Consider the following 18,481-nt stretch of genomic DNA (forward strand, 5'->3'; position numbering starts at 1 on the left):
GCACAGAAGCGTGCTGATGAAGGCACGGCTGTTGTTTGATGTAGCCTGTGTTTTGCTTAACAGGAAATGTCACACTGATGAGATGATTGATCCACAGAAGCCATCGGCGCCCTCTTGTGGACACTGTCTGCGCGCTTCCATGGCGGACTCATTTTCACATAAGATAAGCTTTCTTGGAAAAGATGAGTCAGTGTTAAGAAGAAAGCCCACAAGCCATAAACACAAGGGTACGTATACAACCAAAAGCTGCAGAATGCCCTCAGGGCCTAAAGGGGGGCGGCATCTTTCGGTGCTCCGTGGCACAGTCTCTAGCTGTGTCCCAATTCAAGGGCTGCATCCTTCAGAGGCTGCATGTGAAGACCGATTGCATGACTGCGGCATGACTAGGCTGTCCCGTCCCGTTTCCAAGGCTTATTTGTATAGGTCACGCCCTTGTAGGTGACCAGAGCATCCACAGTAGAGCAGACCGCGGGCGGCTAAGGCCATGCCTTTGTAAACGGCGTCCTTCGAAGGATGCAGCTCCTGAATTGGGACACAGCTTCTGTCCTAACTAGTTACAGAGCTACGAGGTCTTAACAGACGCATGCTCTGGCGTCTGTGGATTGGAGATGCCCGTGTGAACAGCTATTGGACTTGCATGGCAAACGTTCACTGCAGATGCTCCTTTTGCGCCCCATAAACCACTGCAGTGCTCGTTTCCATGCATTGTGCCAAAGATTCACACGAAGTAGCTCCCTTCAGTTCCAGTCTGCTCCAGTTTACTTGGCTGAGGATGTGAAGCTTTCCTGGAATACTCGCTTACATGTCCCCTTGTTTTAACAGCCTCAATCCAGTCAGATCCAGCCCAGTCTTCCATGAACTGGGCCTGCTGTTCCGTATTGAGCCCTGGCATTAGGGTCTACTGGTCAGTATACGAGATCTACCATGGCTTTTGACCTGCTCTCAAGCAGACTTGGACCTCTGCACCCTACAGTTGACATCCTGGAAAGTAGGAGTTGTCAGTGTGCAGGAACTGCCTCGGGAGACTGGGCTAATCCTTACCCTGACTGGGCATGTCCAGGGAGTTTATATATGTTCGACTGTGTAGAAATGACTGTAGTATTATTTTTATTATTATATATTATTAAATGAGATGACACTAACAATATAATGATATGTTTACATTTATAGCATTTGGCTGATCCAGGCACTGATCCAGGGTGACCCTTACATGTGAATCATGTTTCACGGGTAGGAGAAGGCAGTGTGGAGTCTTACCCAAGGAAATCAAACCCTAGGCAGGAAGGGGAAGACAGTGTGGTTTCCCATTATGCTACACTACTACTCCACTAACCATAAAAATATACTAAAATGTATAATGTAAATACTATATGGACAAAAGTATTGGGACACCTGCTCATTCATTGCTTCTTCCGAAATCAAGAGTATTAAAAACTTGTGTCTCTCATTGCTTAAAACGAGAACTTTAGTGAGGTCTTTATACAGGGGGCTTTATATACCCCTCTACCCCACACCTGGCTTTATAAATGGTCTCAGTAGGCTCTAGAGAATCTACAGGGACATAGATGTGCAAATGCATGCACACAGCCTGCCTGTGTCAGCAATTAGTGCAACTTGTATACAGAGCAGCATAAATGCTTTCATTCTATAGGGGGTGTCCAGAAACATTTGGGCATGCAGTGTATCATCACACTGCAAAAAACAGCAGCTTCACAGGAGAAGGACAAATCCGTCTTAACTTTCAATGGAAGTCGATGCAAAAAGGTTTGATTCCCAGTCGTTCTGGAGAGTTTCTATTGGTCCGTTCAGCGTGACATCATCGTGACACCACGGAAAGAACAACAGTGCAGTACGTCATACCGTAAAATACACACCAGCCGTTACAGGAGTGGTTATACATCAATCTTTCACGCCTTTTCTGGTGACCCCCCCCCCACACTCCCCTCCCCTCCGCTAATAAAAATGCTATGAAAGGTTGACATTCCAACCGAGGATTTGATACACCAATAACTGTGAAGCCCAGCCCTGCTCCTGCTGATCTCTGCTCTGATAGCTCCGGGGTGGCTTCACTACTACTACTTCCAAAGCTGATAGGCAGAAAACTGGGCGTACCTTCCGCTGCCGTCGAGTGGGGGAGGCCGGGGTGGAGGAGTAGAGGTCAAGGCTCATCACTGAGGTCGCCTCGGAAGGCAGCGTGGACCAGGTGTCCGCCATCATCACGTTGTCCTCTGTGCGGATGCTCAGCTGGTCGAAGCTCCTGTGAGAGAGGACGCAAGTCATCAGAGATGATGGACTCTGGTTGGTTACAGGGTATAGGTCACTATGTTTTCACCATGTTCACACAAACCCGTCCAAATGTTTGTGGACAGCCCTTCTAATGAATGCATCCAACACACACACACACACACACACACAGCTAGACTAGTCCCTATAAAAAAAGGTACTGCCAATAGAACAGGCCTCTCAGATGCACATAAATATGAACCTACTGGCACCATGCCTAATGCCAGGCGTGGGCCGAAGGGGTATAAAGTCGGCCAGTAAGTATTGAGCTATGGGGCAGTGGAAGTGTGTGAATGAGCAGGTGTCCGAATACATTTGTCAATTTATTGTAGCTAACAACTTGCCCCACACAGTCTTCCCTCCTCCTTTTTTTTCCTCTCAGGAGTTCTACCTCATGCTCTTGGGCTCTTCTTCCTGCCACTGTTGCCTCCAGCCCGCAGCTTGCTAAAAAAAAAAAAAAGGCTGTGCCCAGTTTTCTGGAGAGCTCCATTCTTTGGGACACTCGTTGTCCAAACTCAGTTGAGGTACAGCTCAGTAGAACAAACCCTCCCTGGTGTCTGGTACTGGGAAAAGCCCCGTTCTGAACGTATCTGGACCGAATGACTCACAGTTGTGACCACATGGGCCCAAAAATATGCCACCGACCTGAACTCTGTTACGCTGGAGTAGCATTATTTGGACTGCGTGAACTGAACACCTCGTACCCTGCTTCATTTCAGCCTGTGACTGACATGACCTTTACACCACGCAAGCGGCATTCCGTCCTCTGAGGTGTGTCTGAGGCCTTTCAGACCTAATGAGTCAGCATTTACAAAAATACTCAAGCATTACCAAAACACTCCAGGGCCTCATTGCACTTTCCACTGTTCAGCGACGCTCTTTTAGTCCTGTATCTCTCACTGCGCTCTCCTGAGATGCCATCTCCTGAAAGGAGGTGTGAGGACCAGGTGTTAACTGGAGGAGTTACCTGCAGAGGGCACTAAAGGCTCACAAAAATCCAAGTCTCCTGGGTTTCTCACTGAAGGTGGTTCCTGGAGCGAAAAGAAAGGTCTTGAAGAATGATCATCAACACAGGCCATGGCAAGCCTTTGCACTACAGCGGTCTTCTATACTGAAGACTGTCCCTCCAGGGACTTTCTCTATGAAAATGGAGGAAACACAACAGCTCCATGTCTTTTTCCTGTTGATTCCTGTCCCGATCACCCTCCTGGACTTTGTCTCTGCATTGTGCATTACGGCTCACCTGCTGAAGGTGAGGAATGCAACAAGGGCCCAGATTGGGACACTCCTGCCAGGGACCTCTATTCCTCACCTATATTCCCAGGGTCTTATGTTCCCTCATGGATATTTCCTGGGATGCAACCCTGAGAACACAGCGGCCTGGGAAACATATATGTTCCAATTATATACATTCAATAAAAATTACAGTCAATAAAAAGTTAGGACACCCTGTGAAAACCTAATAGCTGGTATTTCCCCCCACCCAGTGTTTCCTACAGTGATCTACCAGTCTCTGACATCAACATGGAGAAAGCGTTTCCCACTCCTCCATACAGAAGTCTTTCAGCTGTGGCACGTTTCTGCTTTAGCTTTTAGGCAGATGCTCTCACATTTCCCTCAAGCTCCCTCTGATACAATAAAGGATTCATTGTGGAATCTACATTCGAGAGCTTTCCAGACCCTACTGCAGAAAACCAGCCCCAAACCATGATGATATTTCCACCCCCCCCCGCCCCCATGCTTCACAGCTAATATGGGTTCCTGTGTTCAAACGCTATGTCTGGTTCACGCCAAACATGTCCTCCGTTACAATGTCCAAATAATACAACTATGGATTCTTTAAACATACCCAACATACAGTGACTCCTACAGGCCGTCGGGGCACTGCCAGGGATTTTGGCCCCCAGGAAAGTATATTACACTGGGCCCTACAACTGAACAATGTTGCCAAAGCACTCCCTTAATACATTTTTAGGCCTCTTTCAGTCACAGGCCCTTAGAATCGTCCTAACTCCCCCCCATATGACACCCCAGCCCATAAAGGCCACTAAAATTAACCTTCGTATCTTAGTTGCTACCTGATGGTATTTGGAGATATGCCCTGAGGTGACCCCTATAGCCACAAACCTGACCTTAGTAGCTGTTTCAGTTTCAGTTCCATTAATTTAACAATTACACTCATGTTTTCACTTGCTAAACTCTGTAAAAAGCCAAGCTACACTTAACTAATTAGCCCTGGCTTCCAATGGTTCCATAGAAAAGAGCGATTACAATGGTTCCGTAAAGAGCCAGGTTTGTACCAGAGCTGTGTGTGAGTGTGAAGAGCTCGAGAAGCTGGCAGGAATGTCTACCATTTTGAGAGAAAACTACACAGAGGACTGTTGCTCAGTCTCTGAGTGTTATGGGTAAAGTATGGGAGTCATCTGAACATGTCCATGTACTGAAGGGGGCGAGCCGAATAAGGCTTTTAGGTATATTGTTGGTGTTGCAGCACAGCTGAGCACCAAACAGCAACCCGAGGCCTTGGATATCATGCCCAAAGAACAAACAGTGAATGCAAATAAACCACTCAGGGCTTTCCACGGCTGGCGGCATCACGCTTCAAACAAATCCGTTTGAATAGCAAGAACCAACAGGTGTTTTATCATCTGCGCAATACAGAAACGAGAATCGAAAAGTTTGTGGACGCCCCTTCGAACGAGTGCATTCAGCAACTTTAAATTGCACCCATTGCTGACATAGATGTGCAAACACACACAAACACACACTAGTCTAATCCCTGTAGAGAGGTATTGCCAATAGAATAGGACTCTCTGGAGCAGATAAAAATGAAGCTAATACCAGGCGTGGGCTAGTAGAGGGGTATAAAGCCCCCCAGCATTGAGCTGTGAAGCAGTAGAAGAACCGTGTTCTCTGGAATGATGGTTGGTGCTCCATTCAATACTTTTGGGATGAGTTGGGGTGGTGATCATCATCCAACATCCTGACCTCACTAATAACCCTCTTGTCGCTGAATGCAATCAAATCCTCTCAGCAATTCTTCTCCAAAATCTAGTAGAAAGCCTTTTCCCCTGGACAGAAGAGACTGTTACTCCAACAGAAGCAGGATCAACTCTAGCCTTGAATGCTGGTGCAGGTCTGATGCAGATTTTGGAGCCACCTCAGCTCAGGAACATTCCTCCGATGCCACCGTCTTTGTATTGAACACCCAAACAAACCTGAAATAGGAGCTAAATTAGGAAACAAACCACGCAGGACGCTGCCGGCAGCCTTTGAACGTGGATAATGGGTTCAGTAATGATATGGGCGTAACCTAAACTACTGTAGAAATCATGAGTGCTGAATAAGAAAAGCAATTACTACAACCTCCCGGCCTACTTTACTTATCTCTCTCGCCCTATCTCACCCAGGCAAATATGCTTCAAGCATAAGCTGAAGCACACAGCCGTGGCTTGGTACTCAATCAGTACAGTACAGTAAACAAGGTTACTCTTGCTTGACCATTTTACTAGAAGGTCGATGCCCCACCTGGCTGGTGTACAGTCGAGAGGCCGTGGCCCACCTGTTTAGTAAAGTCGTGGTTCGATTCCGACCACAGAGCCACCGGTTGACGACCTCCCGTAACCACAGAATATTAGAAACACTGATGAACAGAAATCAGAGCCGTTTCTGATGTAAATACAGCTGCCGATCCTGATGTAGCCTGTTGGTTCTTGTGGTCTTATTGCGCAACCACCTGGGTTACCACAGCAACTGCCCAGTAAAACCCTATCAACCAAAAAGCAACACCACAGCAACCACTTACAATAACATATCTACCACCTTGCAACAGTATAGCAACCATCTGTAATACCATGTCAACTGCCTGGCACTAAAGAACGCCAAAGCACCCTGCAACCACTTAGCAACGTCATAGCAACCACCTGGGATACCTTATCGACCACTTAGCAACATCATAGCATGAATGGTTTTATGAATTTCTGTAGAATAAGTAAACAAGGCACGGAAGGTAAGATACGTAACACCACAGCAACCGCTTAAAATCGCATAAACTACCATCTTGCAACACTATATCACCCATGTAGCAACCATCTGGGATACCATGGCAACTGCCTAGCAACACCCTAAACCCTAGCACCCACTAAAGAACACCATAGCAACCAGCTGGAAACAATCAAAGCAACCAAAGAAAATCCAGCAGAACCACGGGCCAAATCCAAAACTATGGATGTTATGTAACAGTCTTGATTCTTTGTTTATGTAAACCCCCAAATTTACATAGACCCCGCCCCCTAACGAAAGCTCTAGTGAAAGCTGGTGAAACAGTAAAACGCGGCAGTAACTTCAGGAGAACTTTTCCTTTGCCGGAGGAGCTCAAACTCGGCACGCGACGAAGCGAAGGAGGCTAAAAGCTAACACTCGGACTGGACGACCTCAGCTGAACCAAACTGCAGCTAAACACACTTCAGAAGGGGCAGCACCGGATCACTTGTTTACTGGTAAGACTCCAAAGCCAAGAAAGCAAAGCCCTGGGAAGTCTGAGAGGGCAATGCTATAAGCTAACCCAGGTCCAATCACGCCCCCTGTGTGACCTGTAGAAGTCTGCACCTCTGTGCAACTAGTAAACATGGACAACACATCACATGCTGCAAGCATGACTGTACACACAGTGGCTCGATACGTGGTAAGCAGTGAGTTGTGCAAACTGAAATATGAGCTGGAGAGGGACCAGCCTGTGACTAAGATCTCTCCAGCTTATGAGTCAGCCCATAAAGGCTGCAGGCCAGAGCCAGCTCACACAGACTCCACAGAAAGCCTGGCTCGTCAAAAGCGCCGGCCCAGACAAAAGCTCCTGTTTATTTAGCTAAGCTGTTGACTTCCATGCAATCTACTGCTATTGTGGAGTGTTGAGTACAACAGATCCCGTCAGGCCTCTTAAGAGCATTTCAGGTCAGTCTGCTGGGCCCATCAGTGAAAACCGCAGTGCAACATCTCAGAGACGGGCCAGAGCAGCACAGTGATGCATCATACCCACATCAAATCCCACTATTTTGCTCCAGACCGGTGTACAGGACTTCTACGGACCAGAACCCCTTAACACCATACAGGCATACAGGTTCTGTAGATGTAGCAGCTGGGCCTGTGGATCCTGAACACTCGTAGGTTGCCGAAGCACTATGGTGGGACACCAGCACGAATAGCTCCCACAGTTCTGACTGGGCCGCATCGTCTTTAGCAGCGAATCCAGGTTCTGTTTGGGATCCGGCGATGCTCAGGTTCGAGTCTGAAGGCCTTGTGGTGAGGGCTTCCAGCTGCTGGTGTGATCGCCAATCGAGCATCTATGGGAACACCAGCTTCGGCCACCTACGAGCGCCCAGGATCCCCAGGCCCAGCTGCAACATCTGTGGAACCTGTATGCCTCCATGCCGCCCAACCGTCTCTCTTCCAGGCTAGTGGTGGTCCAACAGGGTCTAGTACCTAGAGCATTATGGAGTATTTACATAGCCTATACACTAATTCCTGTGGACTTCTAAGGCTTAGCCCTCCTGGCTCCACTTAAAAAATACCTGCATACTGACCTTATTGACATGGATTCCACTCAGACATCCCTTATCCTGATCAACACTTATTGACTATAAACACCTGAAAGCTACTTAATACCATTTACACATAAACACACACTCGCATCATGTGACCAGTATTCTGACTCTGAGCTGCTGACTTTGGAAGCCGCAGCTAAACCCCTGTGGCGTCGCTCCTGCCTCTGCTGCAGCTGCTCGCACTTTTACGACCGCACATCTGTCCGGTCGGCAGGTAGGTGAGGCTACATCTCTGGGGGACTGAAGGCTCGACTGGGGTCGACGTCATCAGGGAAGGGGTCTTTCAAACATGGACAACATGTATTTGCTCACGTGTACCGGGGCGTGCAAAAGTTTGGGCACCCCCAGTTGTAATATGTTACTGTGAGTACTGCGATGTGTAGGTCAAAGGAGTATGAGCGCCATGTTATGTTTGTGCAGGGGTTGCTGCACAGTAGAACAGTGCACCCATGGTTGGGGGGAGTGTCTGCTCAGTAGGTCTACTGGCCCTCTAAGGTTGCTATGAGCAGGATATCCTGCCCACTGGTCTACTGGCCCTCTAAGGTTGCTATGAGCAGGACATCATGTCCACTGGTCTACTGGCCCTCTAAGGTTGCTATGAGCAGGACATCATGTCCAATGGACTACGGGCCCTCTAAGGTTGCTATGAGCAGGACATCATGTCCACTGGTCTACTGGCCCTCTAAGGTTGCTATGAGCAGGATATCCTGCCCACTGGTCTACTGGCCCTCTAAGGTTGCTATGAGCAGGACATCCTGCCCACTGGTCTACTGGCCCTCTAAGGTTGCTATGAGCAGGGCATCATGTCCAATGGACTACGGGCCCTCTTAGGTTGCTATGAGCAGGACATCATGTCCACTGGTCTACTGGCCCTCTAAGGTTGCTATGAGCAGGATATCCTGTCCACTGGTCTACTGGCCCTCTAAGGTTGCTATGAGCAGGACATCATGTCCACTGGTCTACTGGCCCTCTAAGGTTGCTATGAGCAGGATATCCTGTCCACTGGTCTACTGGCCCTCTAAGGTTGCTATGAGCAGGACATCATGTCCACTGGTCTACTGGCCCTCTAAGGTTGCTATGAGCAGGATATCCTGTCCACTGGTCTACTGGCCCTCTAAGGTTGCTATGAGCAGGACATCATGTCCAATGGTCTACTGGCCCTCTTAGGTTGCTATGAGCAGGATATTCTGTCCACTGGTCCTGTACGGTTGGTATGAGCAGGACATCATGTCCACTGGTCTACTGGCCTTTTAAGGTTGGTATAAGCAAGATATCATGTCCACTGGTCTACTGGCCCTCTAGGTTGCTATGAGCAGGACATCATGTGGACTGGTCTACTGTCCATTTAAAGTTTTTATAAGCAAGATATCTCATCCACTACTAAGCCCATTTCTGCGAAAGTCCTCAGTCTAACCATCCTCCACCATTCATCACAGTCCAGGACTCCCTACAGCCCGAAGATGAACTTCTACCAGCACTCTCATTTCATCAGGCATGAGAAATCACTCTTACTGCACTTCTGAGCCTCTCACCATCGAAATGAACCGACCTCGGATACTCCCAAACGCACATAAACAAGGCCTGGCTGACTGAGCGTGAAACAAAAGGAGCCTTATTCCGCAGGGCCTCTTCAGGCCTCTCGGGGAGTGTGTCCTGACCTGCACAGATTGTGTCAGGAAGAGTAGCTTAAGGAGCTGCTTGTCTGGATATGATTTCTGACCTGAACGCCTCTTTGAGGGCGAGAGATATGCAGCGCTGGAGCGGCAGGAAGGCGTGTGAGAGTTTAGATAAGTGACGGTTCTTCACCTGAGACTGTGTGTGTGTGTGTGTGTGTGTGTGTGTGTGTGTGTGTGTGTGTAACATCAACCAGTCTGAGGAGAGGGAAAAGCTGTGTCAGGAGCAATGAAGGAGCTACAGCAGGTTCTTTGAGCGATGCCATAGAAGAACCACTGAGAGATGTGTGTGTGTGTGTGTGTGTGTGTGTGTGGAGAACCTTTAAATTGGTGAAGCAGCTTTACATCAAGAGTTCATTAAAGCCTCTAAAGGGTTCTTCACCCTTTTTTAAAAGTGTAGCATCATTAGACCTGATGTACTGGGTGACGTGTCCCTAGTAAAATCACAGCGGTAAAAGTCAATATTACCCAGAACTGCTGAGCAGAACTACAGGACATGATACACAAATTCACTTCAGGCACTACATTTCCCATAATGCCCAGTGTGTCCTTCCAAAAGACTGAGCAGCTAACTGATAGCTCACTGCTGTACGTTTTGGTTATAGCCTCTTATCAAAGGAGAGGGGTGGGTTTGGATCCTCCTTGTGAGCCTTGGTTCTCACAATTGGGACCCGACCCGTCCTCCTCTGATCAGAACTATTTATAAATTATTGATAAAAGTCACCAGCATAGCTACATATCAAAGCACTGAAGCAAAGGGTATTAATTAAACTTGCAAAGGCATCAGTGTTGTTAGCATTGGCTTTATTTTTATGCTAGCTAGTTACGGGCACTGATGACACAGGCTTGCAAAATACCTGCGTTTTTTTTTTTTTTTTAATGCCAGCTGTGCTGCGGTTATAGCTAACGGTGCTAACAGTGCTAACACCCCTTTTATTGTACATAAGGTTACTAATTTCATTCATTCAATTCATTTATTCTATTTAATAAGCTGTTCATCTGATTCGTTCAATCTATTTTGTTCATTTTGCATTTATTTATGGAATGATTCGTATTTCATTTTAAAGCTACTAAAAGTTTGTTAAGACAGACAGACAACAGAAATACGTTTTTTAAGTTTTATATCCATATTTTATGCATATTAAATAACAACTGAGCAGAAATATGTTTGTATCTAGTTTTTATTATTTCTATTAAATGACGACTGTAAGGTTACGTTAGCATAGGCTTTATTTATGCTAGCTAGTAACAAAGGCATTGATGACAAGCTTTCGAAATGTTCTAGCTATAGTTAGAAATAAAGGAAATATTTCATAATATTATATTATTATTTCGTAATATTACTAATATAATAATAAGGAATAATATTTACTAACATTATTATTATTATAATTATTAATATTATTAGGCAAGCAGGGGGGTACAGCTGTACGCTCCAGTACAACCAGTAGTCCAGAAATGCCCCTGGAGCACAGCGTTCCTCCGATGATGGAACAGAAGAACCTCGTTAGTAAACGAGGGCAAAGCTGATCTTCTGAGATTCACTGATTCGGGAATCACAAGAGTGACAATGAGGAAAGTCCAAATGGAGGAAGCGACAATGAGGAAGCCCACTCTAAAAATAACACCGACAGGCAGCAGGAAAGTAGGCCCACTAACAATACCGAGGTGCATCCCCTCCTTGTGCAAGAGCATAGCTCTGCTACTGGCTAAAGGCTAAGCTGGGCTTTACGAAACACTGAGTCACGGTGTGAGGATGAGTGGGTCGCCAGAGTGCCTCAGAAGTCAGAACTCAATTACAAAGGATCCCATTGAGCTGGACCAGAGTTTTCTTCAACGAAGGTGATCTGTAAAATACGCAGCGTCAGCACATTTCTACACTGGAATTTATACATTTGTATTGCTCTATTAAAATGTGGCAACAAACCAGGTGGTAGTAACAAGGATAATCGGGCTGTAAGTGTATGCGGGGTGTGCGACAGGACTCAGACGTTGAGAAGAGTACAGTACAGTGCAGTGGGGGTCTCGCTGGATGTGCAGAAAACTGGTCACAGAGCAGATGGTGATGATTGGCAAAAAGGAGACCGTAGTGTGAAGGGAGTAGCCGAATCTGAAGGTGTATGGAAGTGTACGGCCATACGGGCCTACCATTTTTTCTAAGGCTGGCTATCTCACGAATAAACCCCCTATTACCAGCATTTGTTGACAGACTCCTCTTCTTGGTTACCCTACAGTTACGTTAAGCTTGATTGCCATTTATTTTTAATAATTATAATAACAGCGCTACAGCTTTGTTGAATTTCTACAGTTCATTTTATTGTATATTTACATAATTAATAAATGAATTAAGTATTTATTATTATTTAAATTGATCGCCACAACATCGTAAACACGACCGACATCCGTGTGGCCTGAAGCTAACCCTATCAGACCCTACTTACAATCTATTTAGCTAACTAACCACAAACTCTCCCGACTGGACACCCCGACAACCCAGAGGGTATTACATAATTACATAAAGTAATAAAGGTCAAATTACAGTCTTGGAAGCTATACTAGGCTAAGCTAGGCTATCCTACGTGGCTCCTGTGAGCCGTCACCAATAGGAAATCCCCGCTGAAGTCATCTCTCTCTCTGTAATTACTCCATTAACTACCTTTCATAATTAAGCTCAACCATGCGGATGCAGCCGCCAAACGTGACGGATCTGCCCCACCTTTGTATGCACAGCAGAGAAATCCAGCTCCCTGCTTTAAAGGTTAAACGCTAAAAAAACGCTGCCTGGTTGGATCGAATGATGAGCGACTCAGCACAGCCTGTCTGACCAGACAGCACAGTCCATGTGCCGGGGTGTTCTTTTAAGTGTCGACACCCGTTACACAAGTCAGTCAGACGCAACAGGAACGTCAGCTTACTGAGACTCATACTGACCTACATCCCGGCCTCCGCGGACCTGTTTGGTAAATAAGCAGAGAGCATTTCTGTTGTGGAGCAGCAGAGCTGAACCTGCTGAACCTCCTGAACCTCAGTGGGTCCAACAGGTAGCGTTCACTGCAGAACTGTAGAATTAATAGAAGAAGGGAAAAAATGACAGCATTTATTGAGTATTCTAGTTGTTACGATATGGACAAAATCATTTTTATATACACTATAAAAATGATTTCTCCTGCTTTTGTTGGAGGAACTGTCTCTACTGTTCAGGGAAATGCTGTGAGGGTCCGACTTGCTCCCCCCACACAAGCTTACAGACGGAGGATTTAAATCTGGAATTTACTGATATTTCGTGAAAAATCATGTAATCTTGAGTAAACAGAGCCGGCTGCTGTGCGGATTTTAGCTGGGCACCACGCTGGTCAGATAGGGTACGTCCTGCTATTTGCTGTGATATGTGGATGATGTCTGTAGTTTGCTCCAATCCTGAATTATGAGGCCTATCATACCTGCAGCATGGGAAAGCGAGGGAATCTGCCCTGTGGATCAAGCCTAATGATCCGATACTCGATCCAGCTAATTTGGTTAGTATCGGGGCCGATATCTGATCCTGGTATCGAATCGGTGCATCCTATATACAGATGGAAGCAGATGGCAGAGTCATAAATACAGCACGTAAGTAACACTGGGCTGCCGCGAGGAGTGCACTGGATAAATGAACCAAAGCACTACTGATGTGTTCAGAAGCTGTGTAGCTCGTCAGGAATACTCTTTGCTGAAGACAGAGCTCAGCCTGCCCTGTGCTCTGTCACGGCTCTCCAAACTGAACTCACCGGTTTGTCCTGAGCCACTAATACAGGCCTAATGTTTAGTGGCGGGTTTATGAGGTCATCAGGGAACAGAGGTCCCTCAATGTAAAAATACAATGTGCAATACCTACCCCCCCCCCCCCCCACACACACACACGCAATTGTCGATAAATAATCGGTAAATAATATTGTTATTGCTTTTTTACGTCTGTTATTTACATTGTGTATATAGTGGTGAACGGTCAGTGACGTGTTGTTTGAAGCAGGAAAACTTCTGAAGCTACTTTGGCAAGAACCAACAAGAACTCTGGACAACTGGGTCAGAACATCTCCATTCTCCGGTATGCAGTAGTTAGTACCTACCAAAAGTGGCTCTCTACCAAGGCTCACTAATGCTAATGAAGGCCCCACTTCTTCACAACCTTACAGGACTTTGCTGCTAAGGTCCTGGTGCCCGACACACCCCACAGCAGGACACTTTCAGAGGTCTTGTGGAGTCCATGCCTCGAGGGGTCAGAGCTGCTGATGTACAGGAGATAAACAATAATGTACATGGGTAAACAAATCAGGATCTTCAAGCTACCCTTAACAACCCAGACCCCTCCCAGTACTTGGGACTACGTCATAGTACACGCGCTCCACGACTGCTGCAGGTTCAAGAAATAAACATCACGCCACGTCAGTGCTGGTCATCGTTTGCATAAAACAGGAAAAACAAGAGACAAGGAACAGCACAGGTTCCAACACAGTCAGCTGATGAGCTGATTTCCATATTACAGATAATAATCAGAGGTGTATTTGACTGACTGAGTAAAATTAGGGATGTGCCATCATATCGGTATCGGCAGGAAATTGCTTTTAGAAAATATCGGAATGGGAATATCGACAGATATCGACAAATATCGGAATATCGACAGATATTCAGATCTGACTGAGATCTCAAACCAATGTTTGAAACTAAGATGTGTTTATTGAATCCTACCAGGAATCTGAGAACAGGGTGCATTCATTCAATTTTTCTACTTATCCACTTGGTCAGAGGAGTCCAGGGCATGCCCAGGATCACTGGACATAAGGCAGGAAAACCCTGTGGTCAAAGTATATTCCAATCATTCATCTTCTTATCTGCTTTTTCCTGGTCAGGAAAGTCCAGAGCCGACTCAGAATCACTGGGCACAAGGCAAGAATACCCCAGTTCAGAAATACCCACCAAGGCAGAACCACTCACCCAGGATTATTGGGCACAATGCAGGAATACTCCCTGGACAAGGCATCAGTCCACCTCAGGGCATCACACACACACAACCATTAACCTAATGAACTCCAACCTAGACAGCAAGTTAACACAGCAAGTGTGTGTTTTTAGGAAGTGTGAGGAAACATACCGAACGAAGACCGAACCCACAACGCCCTGGATCAAACCAACAAGGCAGCTGGAACTGTGCAGCGCACACACTGCCTGCCTGGCACTGGCCACCACCAGTTATACATTTCTCCGTAGCGCTATTCCAGGTGAATCCCAGGTACCGGATCAGATATTGGAATTCCCATATTGGTGCGCCCTTATTGAAATCCTTACTAAAAGCTAGATACAAGAGTACAAGCCATTAAATGGTAAGTTAATGGTTTTACTGGTATTTAATGGTATTAAATGGCGAGCTAAGATGGAATCCAGTTCATCCCAAGACATCTAAAGTGCTTTTCCCGATTTTTTGGACAAGGAATACTGGCTCTTACTCTAAAATACTGTCACTTAATAAACACAGCTCTATCTTGCCTCTCCCCTTTCCTTCCATTTCCACCCCCTGCTCCCTCGTTCTCTCGGGAGTTTCAGCACTTCACTGGCGCAAGCCCGTAATCCTTTACTCACTCATCAGTTGAGCTGGTTGGAGATTTATCCAAATAGGATGTAACAAAAGAGGCTGAAAGCTCCGCCAGTGTGGAATTGCTCTGGGATTTAGAGTGAGTGGCAGATTCAAGCTCTAGGTATGCAAGTTGCTGTGTGATTGATCTGCATATTGAGCAAGGTGGTGTTCTTTACATTGTGTAGGTCCTCAACATGCCACCAAAACAGCTCTGATCCACTGATGCTTGGACTCCACAAGACCTCAGAAGGCATCCTGTGGTAGACATTAACAGCAGATCCTTTAAGTCCTGTGAGTTGTGAGGTGGGACCTCAATGGATCACATCAATAACCCTGTTGTTGTTTACAGGTTGTCCTTCCTTGGGGCCCTTTTGTAGGTAGGTACTGTTGTAAATGCTGTGCTAGGAGAGGTATGTTTCTGTCCAGCACGTGTGGTCACATGTGTAACAGATATACGACAGTCCTGATAATCCTGTTCATGATGAGAACCTCTATTTAGATCTTTCCCAAGCAACACCAACAGCTGGCCCAACCTAAACGGCAAAATGGGTATTTAAGAAAGAGTGTGTCTCAGATGCAAGTTAGATCAGACTGAACTTGGACCTGGACCAAAGCACTCATCAGTACTGACCACTGCATGCCAGAAACATCCCACCCCAAGACCTGCCGTACCGGAATTGTTCTGACCACAATCGGGGGGGAAATCTCCGAACAAACAAGGTGGTGATTAGGACCAATCACAGTCAGGGGGAGGTCTCAGAACAAACAAAGTGGTGAATTTGGACCAATCACAGCAAGGGGCATGTCTCACAACAAACAAGGTGGTGATTAGGTCCAATTTCAGTCATAAGGAGGTGTCAGAAAACAATAGGTGGTGATTAGGACCCATCACAGTCGGGGGGAGGTCTCAGAACAAACAAGGTGGTCATTAGGACCCATCACAGTCAGGGGGAGGTCTCAGAACAAACAAGGTGGTAATTAGAACCAATCACAGTCAGGGGGAGGTCTCAGAACAAACAAAGTGGTGAATTTGGACCAATCACAGTCAGGGGGAGGTTTCAGAACAAACAAGGTGGTCATTAGAACCAATTACAGTCAGGGGGAGGTCTCAGAACAATCAAGGTGGTCATTAGAACCATTCACATTAAGGGGGAGGTCTCAGAACAAACAAAGTGGTGAATTTGGACCAATCACAGTCAGGGGGAGGTCTCAGAACAAACAAAGTGGTGAATTTGGACCAATCACAGTCAGGGGAGGTCTCAGAACAAACAAGGTGGTGATTAGTTCCAATTACAGTCAGGGGGAGGTCTCAGAACAATCAATCACTGGACCAATCACAGTCAGGGGCATGTCTCACAACAATCAAGGTGGTGATTAGGACCAATTCCATTCATGAGGAGGTGTTGATAATAGGTGGTGATTAGAACCAATCACAGACAAGAGGAGGGCTCAGAACAAACAAGGTGGTGCATAGGACCAATCACAGTCAGGGGTGATCGATTAAAAGAGCAGAATCAGCAGTTTTGACAGAACATCAATGAGACACAGTCGATATATCATTCACCTAAGATGACAGCATGCTTCTGTTACTGCAGGTGAGCTCTGGTGCCAGGTTGGAGCGTTAGATCTTGGGTCATCAGGGCAAATATTTTTCCATCGAGGCTGACCGCATGAGCCAGGAACAACACTGGCCTCTTATTGTGCAACATCACTCCTCCTTCTTCTCCTCGGTAGGATAAACACACACTCGCTCTTGACAGCAGGTGTGGCTGAAGTGATCGCTGAAGGTGCAGTTAAGCAGAAGACTCATGATTTGCTCAAAGATCTACTGTAAACACGTCAGAGCGATGAAGCAACACCTCCCTGCAACAGCTGACCTGCCCTGATAGCCTGACTTCAGGGTATTCCTCAACATGCTGCCAGTTCACCCACCCATTTGAGCTTGCAGAAGGGACTGGGCATCCCAAAAGGACTGGATAGGCCTTCAGCAGTTCCACTGCTCCACAGCTCAATCCTGGGGGTCTTTATACCCCTCTAGCCCACGCCTGGCATTGGGCAGCATGTTGATCTTTCTATGGGCAGTACTTCTCTACAGGGACTACACAAGCTGTGTGTTGGTGTGCATTTGCACATCTGTGTCAGCAATGAGTGCTTAACTTAACAATAGCTGACAGGCATTCATTAGAGGGGGTGTCCACAAACATTTTGACATGTAGTGTATCTCTGGTTGTTGCTAGGGTGTTGGTATGTGGTTGCTTTGATGTTGTTAGACGGCCTCCACGATATCTCAACCGATGGCTGGTACATCATGACGGCGTAAGAGGATGTGGGCAAACTTTAGCCTGTATAGTTCCACCATACATTTGTGTTGGGTATGCAAGCTGTATGCGACGAGTTCAAAGGAATTATGGAAATGAAAATAGTGAAATCTTAAAACTGTGGGGCGAAATAGCAGAGAAAATCCAGCAGAAGAAAAATAAGATAACAAAATAAGGTAAAATTGCTTAGAAATTGCTACTAATTAATCAATAATGAAATGAAATATTTTAAAAAATGAAAAAGAAAATCATCAAAAGATACATTTATACATTATATACATCAATAAACTCCAAACTCCACCCCAAATCAGTCAGGCCCAACAGGTTGAGGCACTCCTGGGAATTCCACCTTGGCCCTCTATAGTATTACAGAGACTGCCCCAGAGATAAAGCACCTAGATACGCACTGATAAGCAGTGGAAGTGATGATAACTGAAGAGGCTTAGATGACTTATGGTTGTTTTTGAAAAATAACAGCAGTGACACAGCAATGATTTACGGCCCATTAGAATTCCTCCCTCAAAATCCGCGGAAGACAAGCGTCCAGGCTTTTTTCTGTCCTGGCACCAAAGTGGTGGAACGAGCTGCCCCTGGATGTCCGAACGGCCGAGTCGTTTGCTGTCTTCAAACGCAGACTGAAGACCCACCTCTTCAGAGAGTACTTGGACGAATAGTTCTATGGTCGCCTTATTGTATTGTGTTTAGTAATGTCTAAGCTTAGAGGTATCCTTTGTATTATTAGTCTATTCTAACTAGCTAAGGTTTTCTTGGGTGAATAGCAAAGCACTTTGTAAGTCGCTCTGGATAAGAGCGTCTGCTAAATGCCGTAAATGTAAATGTAAATGTAGAATTCCTCCTGATCTTCAACACCGTTGCTACCTCCTGAACTTTGTATCTCCCACATGGCAACTTTACAGGAGAAGAGAAAACACGCCTCAAACTTTAATGGAAGTCAATGGAAAAGGATTTGACTCCAAGTCATTTTGGAGCATTTCTAGTTGA

At 46.2% G+C, this 18,481-nt stretch overlaps 1 protein-coding gene across 1 annotated transcript in view; it reads right to left on the reverse strand.

Annotated features, from left to right (window-relative positions):
• Nucleotides 1–18,481, reverse strand: part of crybg1a (crystallin beta-gamma domain containing 1a) — a 75,181-nt gene that overhangs the window by 42,641 nt on the left and 14,059 nt on the right. The window contains exon 2 of the mRNA XM_072690007.1: nt 2,113–2,257. Within this exon, the coding sequence (XP_072546108.1) occupies nt 2,113–2,257 (145 nt within the window). The remainder of the gene's footprint in view (nt 1–2,112; nt 2,258–18,481) is intronic.

This window comes from Salminus brasiliensis, chromosome 10, assembly GCF_030463535.1.
Source record: "Salminus brasiliensis chromosome 10, fSalBra1.hap2, whole genome shotgun sequence".
Taxonomy (NCBI): domain Eukaryota; kingdom Metazoa; phylum Chordata; class Actinopteri; order Characiformes; family Bryconidae; genus Salminus; species Salminus brasiliensis.